This window comes from Halichoerus grypus, chromosome 8 (genome assembly GCF_964656455.1).
Source record: "Halichoerus grypus chromosome 8, mHalGry1.hap1.1, whole genome shotgun sequence".
NCBI lineage: Eukaryota > Metazoa > Chordata > Mammalia > Carnivora > Phocidae > Halichoerus > Halichoerus grypus.
In genome coordinates, this window is record NC_135719.1 from 66858250 (window position 1) to 66875407 (window position 17158).

Consider the following 17158-nt stretch of genomic DNA (forward strand, 5'->3'; position numbering starts at 1 on the left):
CAAGGTTCTGAGAAGTTAGGAAACTTGCCCCAGTCACCCAGCTCTTGACCGGCGGAGCCTGGAGTCAGGTACTGACCTGTCCGCTTGCTCCTGGCTCACTGTGTCAGCTGGGAAGCGGCATTAACATACTATTTGATTGTCCCCCGAAGAACTGCTATCATCTGTCCTGATAAGGGTGGTCAGCTGTGTCATCTCTGCAGAGAAATGAAGATGTTCTCAAGTGCACAAGCATCTACCCACACGCCTGATAAAGCCACTGCTTCTCAGGTCAGGGTGCCAGACCAGGGCAGCCCGGCTGGGAGAGGCGTTCCCACCCCTGAGTCTTCCAGGCCAGGCCTGGCCTGCTCTCCCGATAGCCACCGATGGCTCAGCACCGGGCAGAATCCCCCACTAGTTACGGAACGTTACAGGGAGCAGAGCTTCAACAGCATGCTGACGTGTAGCGCCCGGACCAGCATCACCAGCCTCACCTGGGAACGTGCTAGACACCCAGGTACTTGGGCCCCACCCCGATATACCAAGGCAGAAATTTGGGGCTTGGGGCCCAGCAATCCACATTTTAACATGCCTTCCAGGAGAGCCTGACGTAGAGCTGAGAACCACTGTTCTACTAGAGGATTAGGCAGGGTGCTGGGGAGGACTTCTCTGGTGCATGGCGGGTTCTGGGCTCCCTGGGCAAGCTCTCACAGACACCAGTGGCAGAGCGGCTGGTGAAGCACACGCTAACCCCGCTGTGAAGTCAGCTAACTTCTCTTGCTTCACCTGGTTACAGCCTTGCCCTGGAGAGAATTTACTGCCAGCATAGTCTTGTTGCTGTGGTAACTCTGGACCCAGCGGGGGCCCTTCCTCTCTGGGGCGTAATATTTGTGTCGCTTAGACACTAGGTAAACCCAGTGTCCGGACTCTGCTCCCAGGTCTCTGCACGTAGGGAAGCCTATTTGTTGTCACTGCAGGGACCGACTGAACTAGAAGCCCTGGTCCAAGTGATCTTGTTAGCATGTTTCTTACAATCTTCAGCAATGTCCAATTTCCTGTTTTCAGAAAAAAAAAGCAAATTAAATGTAATATATAGGGTAGGGGATTACTTCAGATGGTGGGAAAAAAATATGCCAACCTGTCTTATTTCTTGGGGCAAGACTGCAAGTAAATGTGGAGCAGATTCTTTTTTTTTTTGAAGGGGGGCAATAATTCGCATATCATAAAATTCACCCTTTTTAAGTGTACAGTTTGGTGGGGCGTTTTAAAAGATTTGTTTGTTTATTTTATATATCTAGAGAGAGAGACAGAGCAAACAGGTGGAGGGGCAGAGGGAGAAAGAGAGAGAGAATCTCGAGCAGACTCCTTGCTGAACACGGAGCCCGATCCATAACCCTGAGATCAGGACCTGAGCCAAAATCAAGACACAGATGCTTTACCAACTGAGCCACCCAGGTGCCCCAGTTCGGTGGTTTTTAATTTAAAAAGTGCCACAAGAGGGTGGACCAGGGGGCGGTAACAAGATGGCGGCAGAGACGGTGGAGCTCCATCAGCTGAAGCTTGCTGAACTAAAACAGGAAGGTCTTGCTCGTGGTTTGGAGACCAAGGGAATAAAACAAGATCTCATCAATGGGCTCCAGGCATATCTTGAAGGGCATGCTGAAGAGGAAGCAAATGAAGATGTACTGGAGATAAAAACAGAGGAAGAAGAACCCTCTGAAAAACCGTTGATGTGGCGGCAGAGAAGAAAGTGGTAAAAATTACTTCTGAGATACCACAGGCGGAGAGAATGCAGAAGAGAGCTGAATGATTCAATGTATCTGTGAGCTTGGAGAGTAAGAAAGCTGCGAGATTTGGGATTTCTTCAGTTCCATTCAAAGGCCTGTCATCTGACGCCAAGACTATGGTTAACCTGGATAAACTACAGAAAAGAGCTCGAAGATTTGGTTTGAATAATCTCCAGAAAGTCTAAAGATAATGAGAAGCTGAAAAAGAGGAGGGAGTGATTTGGGATTGTCAGAAGCTCAGCTGGAACGGGAACCACAGAGGATACACAGTCAAAGGACAGAGCGCTGTGGGATTGCCTGATGGAAAGCTCTTCCTGCTTTCTGTTCTCCAGTGGTTTCCATCTCTCTGACTAGTCTTGGTCATATATATACCTAAATGCACAGTCACGTGCCTAGGTCCTGCGTTGCAATGAGAGAGCATGGACCCTGGTACATCCAGAAACTTCAGCAGCAATTTGACTCATTGCTGTTCCAACAACTTTAAGGTGGTTGTTCTTGTGTTGTTGTTTTTTAATTATTATTTTGCTTGTTAATAAAAAAAATAGAAAATAAAGTAACAAATAATATGTACATATAAATAAACAAATAAATAAGTAAATAAATAAATAAATAAATAAAAGTGCCACAAGAGTACTTTCTGGGGTGATAGAAATGTTCAATAGCTTGTTTCGCATGATGCCTTCATGGATGTATATAATTATCAAAACTCTTCTAACTGAACCATTAAGACCTATTCATTTTATTATATCTAAACTATACCTTAATTTAAAAAATAATTCTAAAAGTAAATGTTGCTGGGATACCTGAGTGGCTCAGTCGGTTAAGCATCTGCCTTTGGCTCAGGTCATGATTCTGGGGTCCTGGGATCGAGCCCCACATCAGACTCCTTGCTCAGTGGGAAGCCTGCTTCTCCCTCTCCCTCTGCCTGCCGCTCCCCCTGCTTGTGTGCTCTCTCTCTCCCCCTGACAAATAAATAAAATCTTTTTTTTTTTTTAAAGTAAATGGTGCCACTTCAAAAAAATCTGAAACTCTTAAAATCTGAGAAATGTTCAGTGGTTGACTCAATGAACTTGTCTCCAAATAAGAATCAAACAACAGGTCACATTTGCCTGTGGTACAAATCCATTTCTCATTTATGTTGATAAGGAAAATTCAGATAAACAACGCTATTATAAAATAAGTCAGGCTAACTTGCCTGAGGCAATGAAGTCTTAACAGACACCAAGGAATAGTATCAACTTCACGATTACACACAACTATGTAAAGGAAAAATCACATACATTTACTTGATGTAAATACAAAAAAGCGGACTTTAATTTTTTAAATAGTATGCCCACTCTCCAAATAAGTAGTACTTTATTATATATGTATTATAAGTCATGCCAAGGGAATGAGAAAGTTGGTTTTAGCATGTCTGCAAGAGTTTTAAATTGGGGGTTTTCCTTAATTTTATTCTAATTTTTATTTTAAAGCTAAGTAGTATGCACACGGGCAAATGATGGAATAAAACACCACCAAAACCAAACACAAAAGCTTTAGTTTCTAGAGAAAAATGGCATAATTACCTGAGGCAACTTTCTAAGCATGGGGAAAAAACATTTTAAGGGCCGATGACCAGAAAAACTAATTTGATTTCTGTAGCTCTCTTGGGTACCTGCACTCAGCTTCACCTGCCTTCTTTTTTTTTTTTTTTTTAAAGATTTTATTTATTTATTTGACAGAGAGACACAGCGAGAGAGGGAACACCAGCAGGGGGAGTGGGAGAGGGAGAAGCAGGCTTCCTGCTGAGCAGGGAGCCTGATATGGGGCTCGATCCCAGGACCCTGGGATCATGACCTGAGCTGAAGGCAGACGCTTAACGACTGAGCCACCCAGGTGCCCCTTCACCTGCCTTCTTGTTCAAACCACATTTCATCACTTTTGAGTGTGGAAATATATGTAATGTACTTGTGTGAATAGAGTGATTACTAAAATACACACATTTGTCTCTAAGGATGTGTCTTTATATTATGTAAATATAAATATTTTTGTTCGTATGTGTTTTCTGGATGTGAGGTCATCCATGTGGGCATATATGTAGGGGTTTTATCTCTAGCTAGGTATTTATGTAGGAGAGAGGCAAGGTGAGATGTATTTATCTATGGGTGTGTTTGTGCTCTGACAATAGTTTATAATTGGGGCATTGTGTACCCAAGGTGGACCAGTCACTAGAGGTAGGGATGTGTGAATTTCAAACAGGCAATGTTCCCACTCACGGGAGAATATAATTTTATTTTTTATTTATTTTTTTAAAAACATTTTTATTTATTTATTTATTTGATAGAGAGAGCACACAAGCAGGGGGAGCAGCAGAGGGAGAGGGAGGATCCGACTTCCCGCTGAGCAGGGAGCCCGATGCGGGGCTCAATCCCAGGACCCTGGGATCATGACCTGAGCCAAAGGCACACGCTTAACGACTGAGCCACCCAGGTGCCGCGAGAATATAATTTTAAATATATTAAGACCCTTCTACTTTACAGAGATAAGAATTAAAAAAAAAGGGGGGGAGCACTTTTTGAGCACTAGTGCTGTCCGTGTGAAACACCAGGCTGGTACTTTACTGTCCCACGTAATTTTCACAACTAACCCAAGCAGGTACAAATCAACCCAGCTCTATAGTTGAGGAATCTGAGGCTTGTCCAAAGCAACAGAAGGAAGTGGCAGAGCAGTCTGATTTCAGAGCCTGTCACTTCACTCTCTACCAGAAAGTCTCAACTGTCAGACAATCTTCCCAAGGGGGAAAAAAATGATGAACGAGTTATTTCATTAGCCCTCACACCAGTTTTCAGTCATATGGAATGTGATTTTAACTTTATTCAGAAAGCTTTCTGCACATCTTATTTTCACGTAAGAGAGAATTATAGATGTTTGCTTAAGGCTGAAGGCCATAAAGTTGAAAGGACTCTGGGCTTTAGTTGAATTGCAAACTGGAAAAATCTGACCCGGAAGAGCGCTCCTTCCTCTCTGGGCTCCAGGACGCATCTCCGGGGTCTCCCGCCCTAACCGTTTCTCTCAGTCCCCATCAGGGACCAGATCCTCCCCCTCTGTCCTCTGTTGGCCGCCTCATCCACGCCCTTGGTCTCACCGCCCCCTGAGCTCTCTCCAGCTCACGCCCCCTTGCAGTTCTCCAGAAGTAATCTACCTAGATAGCTCACAGGACTTTCAAGCGCACCAATTCCAAAGTCTAAGTCATTTTCTTCCTTATCTACCCCTCCCTGGAACATTCCACTTTTTTCCTCGTATATTCTCCACCTTTGCACCACCACCCACCCACTTACCCAGGTGAGAAACCGGGGCGTCATTTTGGACATCCTCCATCTACCTTCAATAAGCCTTGAGGTCTTCTCATCACCGATTCTCAAACGCATCCTCCTTTTTTCTATTCCCTCTGCCCTTGCCTTGGTTCGTTACGACCCTCACTACCTGTCCCCTGGCCCACGCCCCGCGGCAGCTGGTCTCTGGCCGCCAACCAAAAAGCCCCTGCTAGTGTGCGTGTTCTACCCTGTTTGCTGCGGCCAACACTGCAGTCGGTAAACCGTGTTCCCTCCCGCCACAACATAAAACCCTTTTCTGGTCCCTTTGTGCCTGCAGGCTAACAGCGTCAGAGGCCCTGCACATTCCGTCTACCCCACTCTACACTCCGATGTTAAATTTCAGGTGTTAAACAACTTCGAGTTTCCAGAAGATACGCTATTTTAGCCCTCTATGCCCTGCTAAATATGCACTTTTACCTCTTTGAACTGCTGATTTCCAAGGACTGGTTTTTCAAGAATCCACCTCCTTTGGGAAGCTTTCTTTTGTACCTTGTGCTTGTTTCTTTCCCGGCCTTATTGTCACTCTACTGCTCTGCTTGTTCAGAGGTGTGTCTGCCTTTCCCAGGTCAGATTCTTCAAGCCGGCACAATGCCTACCACACAGTGAATGCTCAATAATGGTACAATTTAAATATTTAAACTATATGAAATTATTATTATATCTCAAATGTAAAAAATTCAAAGGCCACATCCAAGAGAATCTTATCCAGATCACACTCTGTTGGGATAGCCGTTCTACACAAGCTCCTTTGGAGTCGTGTTTATGACCACGTATTTGTCAAGTACTCAGTACTACAACCTAGCAACCAAATGCAACAAGGGAATCTTGGATTAGGTTCTGGACATAAAAATACAGCTATAAAGGTAATTACAATCAGAGAAAATGGAAATGGATTGTATGTTAGGTGATATTGTTGAATTAATGTCAATCTTTTTAGTAATGATAATGGTATTACAGTCAGCTAGAATGTCCTTTCCCTAGGCATAAAAAACTTTATGAGGTCTGTACTTATTTTTTAGGAGTTCATTTTATTTTTATTTATTTTTGAGAGAGAGCGAGCGAGCATGCACACACAATGGGGGAGGCAGAAGGAGAGAGAGAGAGAGAGAGAATCTCAAGCAGGCTCCATGCACAGCATGGAGCCTGACATGGGACTCGATCTCATGACCTGAGCCAAAATCAAGCGTTGGATGCTTAACCGACTGAGCGACCCAGGCGCCTCTCAAAGAATTCATTTTAAAGGAGCATAATAATATACAGAGAGATACAGCAAATGTGGCAAAATGTTCGATAAAAAGTATGAGTATTCTTTGTACTAATTTGCCAACTTCTCTGCATATCTGAAAATTTTCAAAATAAAACATTTGGGGCAAATGCTAAGAACACAACCAAAAATAAAATCAATAAATCTTTTGAAATTTAAATATTAATATTGCTCTTGGGGTTTCTCCCGCCCAAATCTGCTGCCTGGTACCTTCCATTGCCATGCTCACCCCTTAAAGCCACTGCATTTCAACCCAGTCTGTGTTTTAGCTGCAAGGCACAGTTACCCCTCAGAAAACTCTCCACAGCTCCCTCTCCTAGCTGGCCTTCACAAGGCTGTTCATTTTTATTCGCCTAAATGGCACCATATTGCACTTTAAAAACCTAAGCAAATAAAACTGTGCTTCCTAACTGGTACACGTAATACCTTGAGATCAACCACTGGAGCTTTTGATCTGGGAAAACTTGAGGTGATAAGGAATCACCGAGGTTGAAGGAGTAGTCTTGCTTTAATCCTCTCAGAGGATTAAAGTCTCTAGTAAGAGCTAGTTATTTTTTATTGCCAAGAAGGGCATAGGGCATAGAGCCCCATGAGCTCTCTCCAGCTCACGTTAAAATTAAAAATGCTCTTAAATTTCTATTATATTCAGACAGAAGTTTTTAAAAGGCATTTATCATCTTTATCTAAAAGAGTTGGGGCGCCTGGGTGGCTCAGTTGTTAAGTGGCTGCCTTCGGCTCAGGTCACGATCTCAGGGTCCTGGGATTGAGTCCCACATCGGGCTCCCTGCTCAGCGGGAAGTTTGCTTCTCCCTCTCCCACTCCCCCTGCTTGTGTTCCCTCTCTCGCTGTCCCTCTCTCTCTCTCTGTCAAAAAAAAAAAAAAAAATCTTAAGAGTTGATGAACTTAGGTATATACCTAAGAGAACTGAAAATATATGGCTCCACAAAAACTTGGACATGGCGATTCACAGCAATATTACTCATGTAACAGCCAAAAAGTGGAAACAGTCCAAATGTCCATCAACTGGATGGGTAAACAAAATGTGGTATATCCATACAGTGGAAAATTAGTCATAAAAAGGAACAAAATATGCATACATGGCACAACATGGATGAATCTTGAAAACATTACACTAATCAAAGGAGCTAGACACAAAGGTTATGTAATGTATGATTTCACTTATATGAAATGTCCAGAATGGGCAAATCCATAAAGACTAAGTTTATCAGAGTTTGCCTGGGGCTGAGAGCAGGGGGGGTCGGGAATGGGGGAATGACCCCAATGGGTATAGGGTTCTCTTTGGGGGAATGAAAATATTCTGGAGTCAGATGGTGGAGATGGTTGTAAAACTACTAAAAACCACTAAAGTGTGTATTTTACATTGATGAATACTATGGTATGTGAATTATATCTTAATTTTAAAAAAAAGTAATGGAAAGCAATTCCTACTTGGTCCCATTTTTAAGAACAGTCAAGGGGGAGCCCAAGGGCATGCTGGGTTTGGTTGCATCTTCAGTCTTCAAGTCACCATTGGCCAGAGTGAAGTGGCCCCATCCTACAGAGTGTGGGCAAAGCTCTCCATTCCCCCCTCCCCAGCCCTCGAGGGAGCACCTCTGTTAGCCTTGGCATCTGCAGGGCCCATTTCAGCATGCCCCACATTCCTACTCACCACCGTAATCCCAGCGCTTCCTTCCAAGACCAACTGTCACGCAATTCTCAGCCCCTATAGCTTCTTCATTTTCCTCATTGTGCTCACCATTTTTTATTCATCTCCCTCCAAAATTTGGTTTTATTCATTGCTTTATCTCATCGGCCCAAGAACGGTGCACAGCTAACACCAAGGACTCAATAAATTTCTGGTGAATGAGTACACTTGCAAGAAGAGTTTACACAGAAATTTGTACTGTGTATTATTTTAAAAATGAAGCTCCATGCTTCAAAATGTGTTTTTCTCCCATAAAAGGACTTTCTCCTCCATTTAAATATGTATTTTTAAGAAATCTCACACACGTAGTATTTTATTATAGACAATTTAGTTTACAAATCTTTATACGCTTTAAAGAAAACAATCCGGCATCATAAACATAAAAATTTCAATATGCGAAATTAAATTTACAACGAGAAAATAAGCATGAACTTATTTTTGCATTATGTGGTTATTGCTACACTACCTTTATAATTCCTATCCGGAGTCCGAAAATGTAGTCAAGCCCTAAAAATGTAGCAGAAGCATTTCCGCACACTGGTATCCATAATCTAGTTTGTGCAGCAATGTTTCCACTAGATTCATAGAGTATTCTTTGGAAGAAAGAAGCAAGGGCTGGTCATTTGGTGGCCCTTTGGACTTTCTGCAACTCTTCAATGGGCTTCCACTGTTGGTTGATTGTTAGAAGCTTGAAAAAAAAAAAAAGAAGAAGAAGAAGGAAAACACAAATGTTTTTTAGGATCTGTCCTTCATCCTCATGTACCCTTTTGGGATTTGTCCACACTCCCCTTTGGAAAGAGCATCACCATAATATTTGTAGTCAAAGAACCATCTCTTCCCGTCTCTAAAAACATGCACAAAACAGTAATATGGGCTCTAAAGAGCCTTTGGGTTCCTGAGTGTTAATAGGATCAGAAAGAAAGGTCATATATATTTGCCCACTTTCACGTAACAGGTTCTAGATTTCTAAGTTTCCCACGGTTTTATGTGAACTATAAGTTCAAAAAGTGTGTCTGCCCCCAGTGAGTGGATGTATAATGCTCTAGCACAGGGGCTTGGCACATAGTAGGCTCTTAACCAAACTTCCTCATTGTAATTACTCAACAAAGATACAAATGATCTAAGTTATGCAATAAGGGAAAAGGGGCAGAGCTGTGGACAGTCCTTGACTTCCAAAAAACTCAAATTCAGAGATTCTCATTTATCCTCACAAGTTTTCTATTGCCCCAGGATATAAGAGATGTAGGTAGGTTGTTTTCTTTTTCTTTTTTTTTTTTTTTGCTATTTAAAAAAATTTTTTTAAATTGAATTCCAGTATCATTAACATACAAAGTTACATTAGTTTCAGGCATACAACAATTCCATACATTACTTGGTGCTCATGATTCAGCAACTCTATACATTACTCAGTACTTACAACAAGTTCACTCCTTAATCCCCATCACCTATTTCCCTCATCCCCCACCCAGTTCCCTCTGGTAACCACCAGTTTGTTCTCTATAGTTAAGAGTCTGTTTCTTGGTTTGCCTCTTTTTTTTCCTTTGCTCATTTGTTTTGTTTCTTAAATTCCACATGAGTGAAATCATATGGTATTTGTCTTGCTCTGACTTATTTTCCTTAGAGATGCAGGTAGTTTTAAAGATTCTAAATGTCCTTCATTAGGTCAAACTCTGCTATTTGAAAGTTTTGTTAAAAAAAAAAAAAAATTCCTGACAGACCTAAGTAAGTAGTGTTAGTTCCAACAGACTAAATGTTTCTTACTTCCAAAATATTTAAAATGTTAAAAAATCTTTTCTATAGTCTTCAAAGAATGACTGACTATTTGCTGATTTTGCTGAAAGAAAAGGCCACTCCTGTTTCCCAGAGCTCCTGTTATTTATCCCAACAGACCTTATATTAACTTTAGATAAATAATAGATACAAGGAGATAATATATTACAGTAATGATGAAAGTTAATATTTGAGTAGGTACTCTGGGCCAGCCACTATGCTAAAGGGTTCTATGTATTTTACATTCGTTAATCTTCCTCACTCTGAGGTACAGCCCTATTACTGAGCCCATTTTAGAGATTCTGAGAGCCTCAGAAAGGCCAGGTTGTCCCAAATCACCTGTGAATAATGGAACAAGGATTTGAACTAGACCTCCAGAACTCCATAGCACTCCCTTTACCACTACACTAAATGGCACTCTAAATGTGAAAGGTATTAAATCCATTTTGCTGACTAGGGTGCTTAAGTTCAGGCTAAATGTAAACCACTTTTTTTTTTTTTTAATATTTATTTTAGAGAGAGTTACGAGCTGGGGAAGGGGCAGAGGGAGAGAAATTCAAGCAGACTCTGTGCTGAGCACAGAGCCCAGCATGGGGGCTTGATCTCATGACCTTGAGATCATGACCTGAGCGAAATAAAAAGTTGGACACTTAACCACTGAGCCACCCAGGCACCCCGTAAATCACTTTTAATGTAGTAATACCTTTCTAGGTACATTAGGATCCACAGTTTCCCAAGGTTCTGGATTTCTTTTCCGATCAATGCTAGAAATAAAAGAAAGCTGATTAAACACTAAAGTAAGTGAATTTAAACCTACTCTGACACTGGGTCTATAAACATGCTGGGACATCATGGGACAGATCCAGACTGATAAACAGGCATTCATCTATTAGTTCACTGACACTGATGGAAGGTTAGGTAAGGGAACCTCAGGATTTGGCTCAAACATTGAGGACCAATTAATTCCTCTGCCGGGTAGAAGCTCTGCATTCCCTTTGTTGGTCTGGATGGGAGAATGCTCCCATAAACTGAATAGAAATGGGGGTGGAAGTGACAGGATAAGAGCAAGCAAAATATATTCTTGCTCTGGTTTCTAGGACAGGCAGAGGGCTGGGCTTGAACCCTGTAGGTGGTGAACTGCACCGAGCGAGTCCCCTCTGCCAGAGCCTGGCTTTACCCCCCTCCTTTCCAGCCCTGCCCTGGACGAAGATCAGTTTCAAGTTTTTCTCTTCCTCATATTCCAGGACACATGGTATTTTATCTTCTTACAACCGTGGTATTTTATCTTCTTACCTAGAGCTGAGGTTAAGTTCACTGTAGACAACTGAATCTATAAACTCTACCTCATTAGGAAAGATCTTCCTAATAAATTGAAATTTTAAATTTTCATTAAAATAATGATTTAAGTTTGATGACAAATATCCCAAAAGATCATTTAAAAACTTTAAATTTCAAAACTTAAGTTAAAAAAATTAAACTTTGCTGCAGAAGTGGAAGAAGGCCAATGGATGAAAGGATATTTAGATACAAGGAACAAACTCACTTTATTAGTATCATAATTTAACAGTCTCCTGGTATCAGGAAGCTTTCTAGTCCCGACTCCAAGTTCACAATTTGACATTCTTACCCTGGGGGTGAAACTAGGAAACTGATACCATGCAGTTCATTACTGAGGTTAACCTAACACGGCTAAAAACATTTTTACAAATGATGCCTACTTACATCACATCACTTTTTTGAAGGGAATATACAGCAAAGGACGAAGCTCCACCCGCTGCTGCGGTCATCATCAGCACCAAAGGAATAAGCTAACAAAGAACAGGTTGAGGGTAAATATTCCGATGTTTCCAGGTGAAACATATGAAATATAACAGAATAGCTACATATCATTTTATATTTTCTTCAAAATATGCACCACCTTTTCATCTTTAAAAAAAGTAGGTATTCTAAGTCAAGAATTTCAATGGTCTTAAAAACTTACTTCCTTCTTTTTCCTCAGGAGTTGGAAAATGTTCATGATGACTTCACTGTAGAATGCCAAATCTAGAATTAAAAAAAAAAAATCCAAGATATTGATCAAAACTTCAGCCACTAGGACCCAACCTGGTGAGGACCAACTGTCCAACGTACTCCCCAAGGCAGCCTCGGGCGGCTCACCTGTGAGGCGGGGCCGGGCGACACGCGCGGACGATGCAAACGCCCAGAACCGAATTGGGGCCCGGCGTCTGCACTTATATACGGATCACAAACGATGGGCCGGGCCAAGGCACTCTGGTCACGCGGACCGGGCTGGGGGCGTGCGGGGCCTGACTCGCTTTCCCCGCTCAGAGCTGGGCTCCCGGGCGCCCCCTGCAGGACGTCCTGCCCGCGGACGCGACGCAGCCGAACGCGGGCACTGGCGCCCCCTGCCGCCGGGCGTGGTCCTTACCTGCCGCCCGGCGAGAGCTGAGGCTGGCCGTTGGCGCTCGAGACCAGGCCCAGCGCCTGCAAGGGGGTCGCCGCTGAGAACAAGCGGAGCTCCGATGGCCAAAGCCAGGGTGAAAACCGAGCCGTCTAAAAGGCGGTCCGGAAAAGGAGCTGCAGAGCCGGGGGCAGGGGGATGGTGGGGCTCCCAGGTGCAGGCGGGTAAATTAAAATCAATCCAATCACATTAAAAACTCCAAAATGTGATGCAGCGCACATATGGAGATAATTAAAATTAAATTGTAAAATTCATTTCAGAAGAACTCCATGGTGTCCTGATTTGTTCCACTAAAAGATTTTAATTTCCATTCTCCTCCTTCCCCCATTTCTTTAAATGGAAAAAATCAGGAGGTGAGGGAGAAGAAACAGAATCAGCTTTGGAAAGGTTTCCATCTCGGAGACGACACAGTCTTTGCCTTCGTCTTGAGGTCTCCTTTTAACTCGCCCCTGCACAGAGCATGCAGGAGGCTGCAAAGGCACGGAAATAACGCTAACTCTTCCATTAAACCAGGGCCATGTGTCAGACTCTGTGCCAGAATCTTCCTGGCGTTTTTGCAAGGTGAGCATGTTATTTAGGCTCAAAGATGTTCAAGTCAGGTAGCGGGCAAGTGGCGGAGATGTAATTAGAACCCAGGTCTGTCTGGCCCCAACACCGCTGTTCTTCCTGCCCCACGCTCTTCGCTACTGCAATTAAGCCAAGAGCACTAGCTCGGTTATTTTAAAATAGTTATTTAAAAACAATTATTTTAAAACTGTTTGAAGTTCAAGCTATGAGTTAAGGTTAAAATGGAAACATGTGGGATGAGGCTCAGTGCGGCTCATTCCGTTGAGCGTCTGCCTTCGGCTCAGGTCATGATTCCAGAGTCCTGGGATCAAGTTCTGCACTGGGCTCCCTGCTCAGCAGGGAGCCTGCTTCTCCGTCTACCTGAAGCTTCCCCTGCTTGTTCTCTCTGTCTCTCTGACAAATAAATAGATAAAAAATCTTAAAAACAAAACCAAAAAAAGGGAAACGTCTTCATGTCCTCTGGAAAGGACCAGTCCCAGATCTGTTTCAACCCCATTTTAGTTCTAGGCATGGGCTTTGCAGGGAAACAGAGCTGAGTTCTGAACCTACCCTGCCACACTTTATCAGCTGAATGACTTCGAGGAAACTACTTAACCTTATGAGTCTCAGTTTATAAATCTGTAAGATGGGGACAAACCTAGCATAGGAGGGGTTTAGAAAAAATGTTAGAATGTATGTAAAGTGAGTGGCATTCTGCCTTGCTTGTAGTAGGCATTCAATAAATAGTAATTATTATTTGCAAAGATTTGTTTTGTTTTATGTAAGGCAGATCATAAATGCAGCTTCACACCCACTTATTCGGTAAGCATTCTTTACTGTGTAACCTCAGAGCTGTAACTGGAGACATTTTTTGGTTGGTTAGGTTCATTAATCAGTACATCAAAGAAAACTCAACATTAATTCTCTGTGGTTTGTATTGTATAGAATCAAAGGAGCCTTTTAATGCTCCTTCTGCAGGATTTCTAAAACTACTTTTGTCAGAAGTTTCTTTAAAAGGCCTCATTTTTTTTAACAATCAAAGATAAGTGTTTCCAGGAAGGAAGGGAGGAAAAAAGGAAGGGAGAGAGAAGGGGAAGGAGGAAGGAAGAAAGACATTTTATAGGACTCTATCATGTCCCCTAGATTAAAATGAGTGTGTAGCCCTTGCCCACTGATGACTTTAAACTCAGAGCCCTGTTTTGCCAATGTCCGTTCTTTTCAAAATGCAGTACAGTTTTGTAGTAGTCTAGGCCTTAACCTGGAGACAGGGCACAGTAAATTTAAAAGATTAATAAGATAGGAGTCCCTTACTTCAAGATTCATACAATTTAGTGCCTGTAAATAACCCCAGGCATGATCTGGCACCAAAGACAGGTGATTAATTCTGACTAAGGGAGTTTGAGAAAACTTACAAAAGATAAGGGTATTTATTTGGGGGCAATTAGGGAAACCAAATGCAGACCAGACATGACAGAATATTAAAGAAGTGTTGTTCATTTTGTTAGGTGTGATAATGGTATTATATTTATGGAAAAAATACCCCCCCCTTTTAGAGATTGTATATGGGAATATTTAAGGGGGAAATTTTTTTTTAAGTTAGCTCTAGGCCCAACGTGGGACTTGAATTCACAACCCCGAGATCAACAGTTGCATGCTTTTCCAGCTGAGCCAACCAGGTGCCCCTTAAGGAAGAAATATGATGACTGAGATTTACTTTAAAATACTTCTGCTAAAAAACAACAAACAAAACAACAACAAAAAATAAAAACAGAAAAAACAACTTTCTGCTAAAAAACAAAAGAAGTAAATGAAGCAAAATATTAATGATTATTCAGTCTAGGTGATAAGTATGTGGGAATTTGTTACAGTACTCTATTTTATGCTTGAAAATGTTCAGAATAAAATGTTTTAAAAATTCACAAATTATGTGTACAGATATAATGTGCCCATATAACCTTTAAGATCTGCTTATTTCTCCTTGCAGCAATGAAAATTAGACCCAGACAGCCACAATTTCCTTTCTTTAAGTTAATGCCCAAGTTTACTGACCTTGTGGGAGATGCAAGGTCAATATGTAGTTTGTTTTTTCCCAGGATTATTTGCAGGCACAGTTCCCACCCTTCAAACTCTGGCAAACTTTTTAAAGAACCCACTCAGGATACTCACCAGCATCACTCTCCTTGTCTGCTCCAAAGCCTATAATCCCCTGGGGGAGCCTCCCCCATCCCACTCCAATTGCCAGTAACGCTAGAACCTTCTCTAGCTGCTGCCAGCCAGGCTTGCAGGGGCATCGAGCTATGGCTGTTTGGCTCCCACTCTAAGAATTTCATCTTAGATTTTAAAAAGCCCAGCTCAATCTTTATAAGAAAAATATTCTTTAAAATACTATTTTTGGGGCAACCCTCTCAGATCCCCTCCCTCTTTGGGAGCTTTGTACTATTACTCAATAAACTTTGCTTTGCTGCCCACCACTAAATAATAAAATAAAATAAAATAAAATAAAATAAAATACTATTTTTTGTTGAAATTCTTTCTGCCCAGCCTTCAGTGACTACCTAGTTACCAGGTTTAGCAAAAACTGGATTTGTTAAATTTTGGAATGTCTGGGGGTGCACTATATTGCTTATGGCTGCTAATGTGGCCCAGAAAGGAGTTTGCGCACAGTGAATAGGGAAAGCTGTTCGCACTTCTCAGGTGCTTAGCAGCTGAAGTGTTCTTTTGTCACTGATTAAGAACACCGGTTTCACAAGTTGCCCAGAGCATCTCTAAATCCCATTAAAACTGAGCCAAAGATATCCTTGATCTGACTACATTATTTATTGTTTTTCAATGAGAGGAGACACATGGTTTTTGTTCTCGGGGGGCTTCCAAAGTTTTGTTGAGAAGTTATCATTACATCATTGAACACTACATCAAAAACTGATGATGTACATACAGGGGCTAACTGAACATGATAAAAAAAAAGAAGTTATCATTACAATTTAAAAAGACATTTTCAGCCTCTAAACAAAGGGTACTAAATTTCCAGTCTAAGCACTAGAAAATTTTTCTGGGGAAAAACAACGGGTCCACAGCCAGAGTCTGAGTTAAAGGGTTCAGGCCAGCGTGCTGCAGGACTAGGGATGGTGAAGCCCTAATGGCCGCCTTGTCCTATAAGATCAATAATTGATAGAAAACATGAATAAAAATTGTCAGAATTCTAATCAGGTTTCTAGGTGTTTTCCCTACTATTCAAAAAGGGTCAGTTTGTTAGAAAAATTTTAATTGAATTGTATTTTATCCCTATAAGTAAGACAGGTCTTTTCTTTAATTATCACCCAAATAGGTTTTGCTTAATCAACAGCCCTCCCATCCAAGTACTAACCAGGCCCAACCCTGCTTAGCTTCCGAGATCAGACAAGATCGGGTGCGTTCAGGGTGGTAATGATGCAATGTATGGTGATTAACATAACATAATAAAACATAAAAAATAAACAAAAAAAATCAACAGCCCTGGCTCCAGTCAGAAATAGGAAACTTTCCAACAACCGTGTAATATTTATAATTCCATATATGTTGTGCACTATGCTCTCATAGTACCCCGCGCTTCTTTTGAAGCACGTCTCTTTGTTGTATGTAATTCACCACGATTTGTCTGAGGTCTGTGCTCCCAGGTGACCTGTAGGGCACTTTGTCTCCTCCATTTACAGCCTCGCACCTAGTATGGCGCCTCCCAAGTGAAGAAAGGCTCAGTAAGATGCTTACCAGACTTGGTTAGGTGAGAAAAACAAGTCAAGAGCTACATAGTGCCATGCATTTTTGGTTTTTAGAAAATGATCTATACATGCATAAGGGACTAAAAGATGATATACCTAAGTATTTTCTTTGTGTTTATCTGTATTTTCTAACATTTTAATTACTTTTGTTTTAAAAGGAAATAAAAACATACATATAATCTTTCTCCTTAAAAGTTGCTTATAATTACAGAAGGAAAAATAATAGCTATATGTAGAGGAATTGGACAATCCTGTGAAGAAATGATCAAAATTAGTATCATCGATATGTGTAGCCTCATGTGTCCCCATCTCTGAGAACATGGCACTTATGTAGCGCTCCCCTGGTCATGCAGAACCTGAATCCATCATGATGCAAAATCAGACAAACACAAATCAGAAGCCAGTCGTTCTATAAAATAGTTGGGTCTGTACTCTTTATTTTTTTTAATTTAAATTCTATTAACCTATAATGTATTATTTGTTTCAGGGGTACAGACCTGTGATTCATCAGTCTTACATAATACCCAGTGCTCATTACAGC

The 17158-nt window shown here is 41.6% G+C and overlaps 2 protein-coding genes and 1 pseudogene across 2 annotated transcripts in view; 1 reads left to right on the forward strand and 2 right to left on the reverse strand.

The window, feature by feature from the left end:
* The window catches only part of LOC118521985 (large ribosomal subunit protein eL22-like), a 112929-nt gene extending 111598 nt beyond the window's left edge, over positions 1-1331 (reverse strand). The window contains exon 1 of the mRNA XM_078079406.1: positions 77-1331. The gene's annotated coding sequence lies outside the window, so the exon portion shown is untranslated. The remainder of the gene's footprint in view (positions 1-76) is intronic.
* On the forward strand, positions 1289-2259 carry LOC118521984 (SAP domain-containing ribonucleoprotein pseudogene; annotated as a pseudogene).
* A 6123-nt stretch (positions 2260-8382) lies between these two features.
* Positions 8383-12095, reverse strand: COXFA4L3 (cytochrome c oxidase associated subunit FA4L3). The gene is made up of 5 exons (XM_036070828.2): positions 12013-12095; positions 11837-11898; positions 11578-11663; positions 10559-10619; positions 8383-8773 (listed from the first exon to the last, which is right to left on the reverse strand). Exons 2-5 carry the CDS (start codon positions 11870-11872, stop codon positions 8705-8707), a joined length of 252 nt encoding a protein of 83 aa, XP_035926721.1. The 5' UTR covers positions 11873-11898; positions 12013-12095; the 3' UTR covers positions 8383-8704.
* Positions 12096-17158: the final 5063 nt, after the last annotated feature.

Coding starts and splice junctions, on each gene's coding strand:
- COXFA4L3 (XM_036070828.2), bottom strand. CDS start 11,872: ATGAACATTTTCCAACTCCTGAGGAAAAAGAAGGAA. Junction 11,664..11,836: donor TCCTGAGGAAAAAGAAGGAA/GTAAGTTTTTAA, acceptor GTTCTTTGTTAG/CTTATTCCTTTGGTGCTGAT. Junction 10,620..11,577: donor CTTCAAAAAAGTGATGTGAT/GTAAGTAGGCAT, acceptor TTTTATTTCTAG/CATTGATCGGAAAAGAAATC.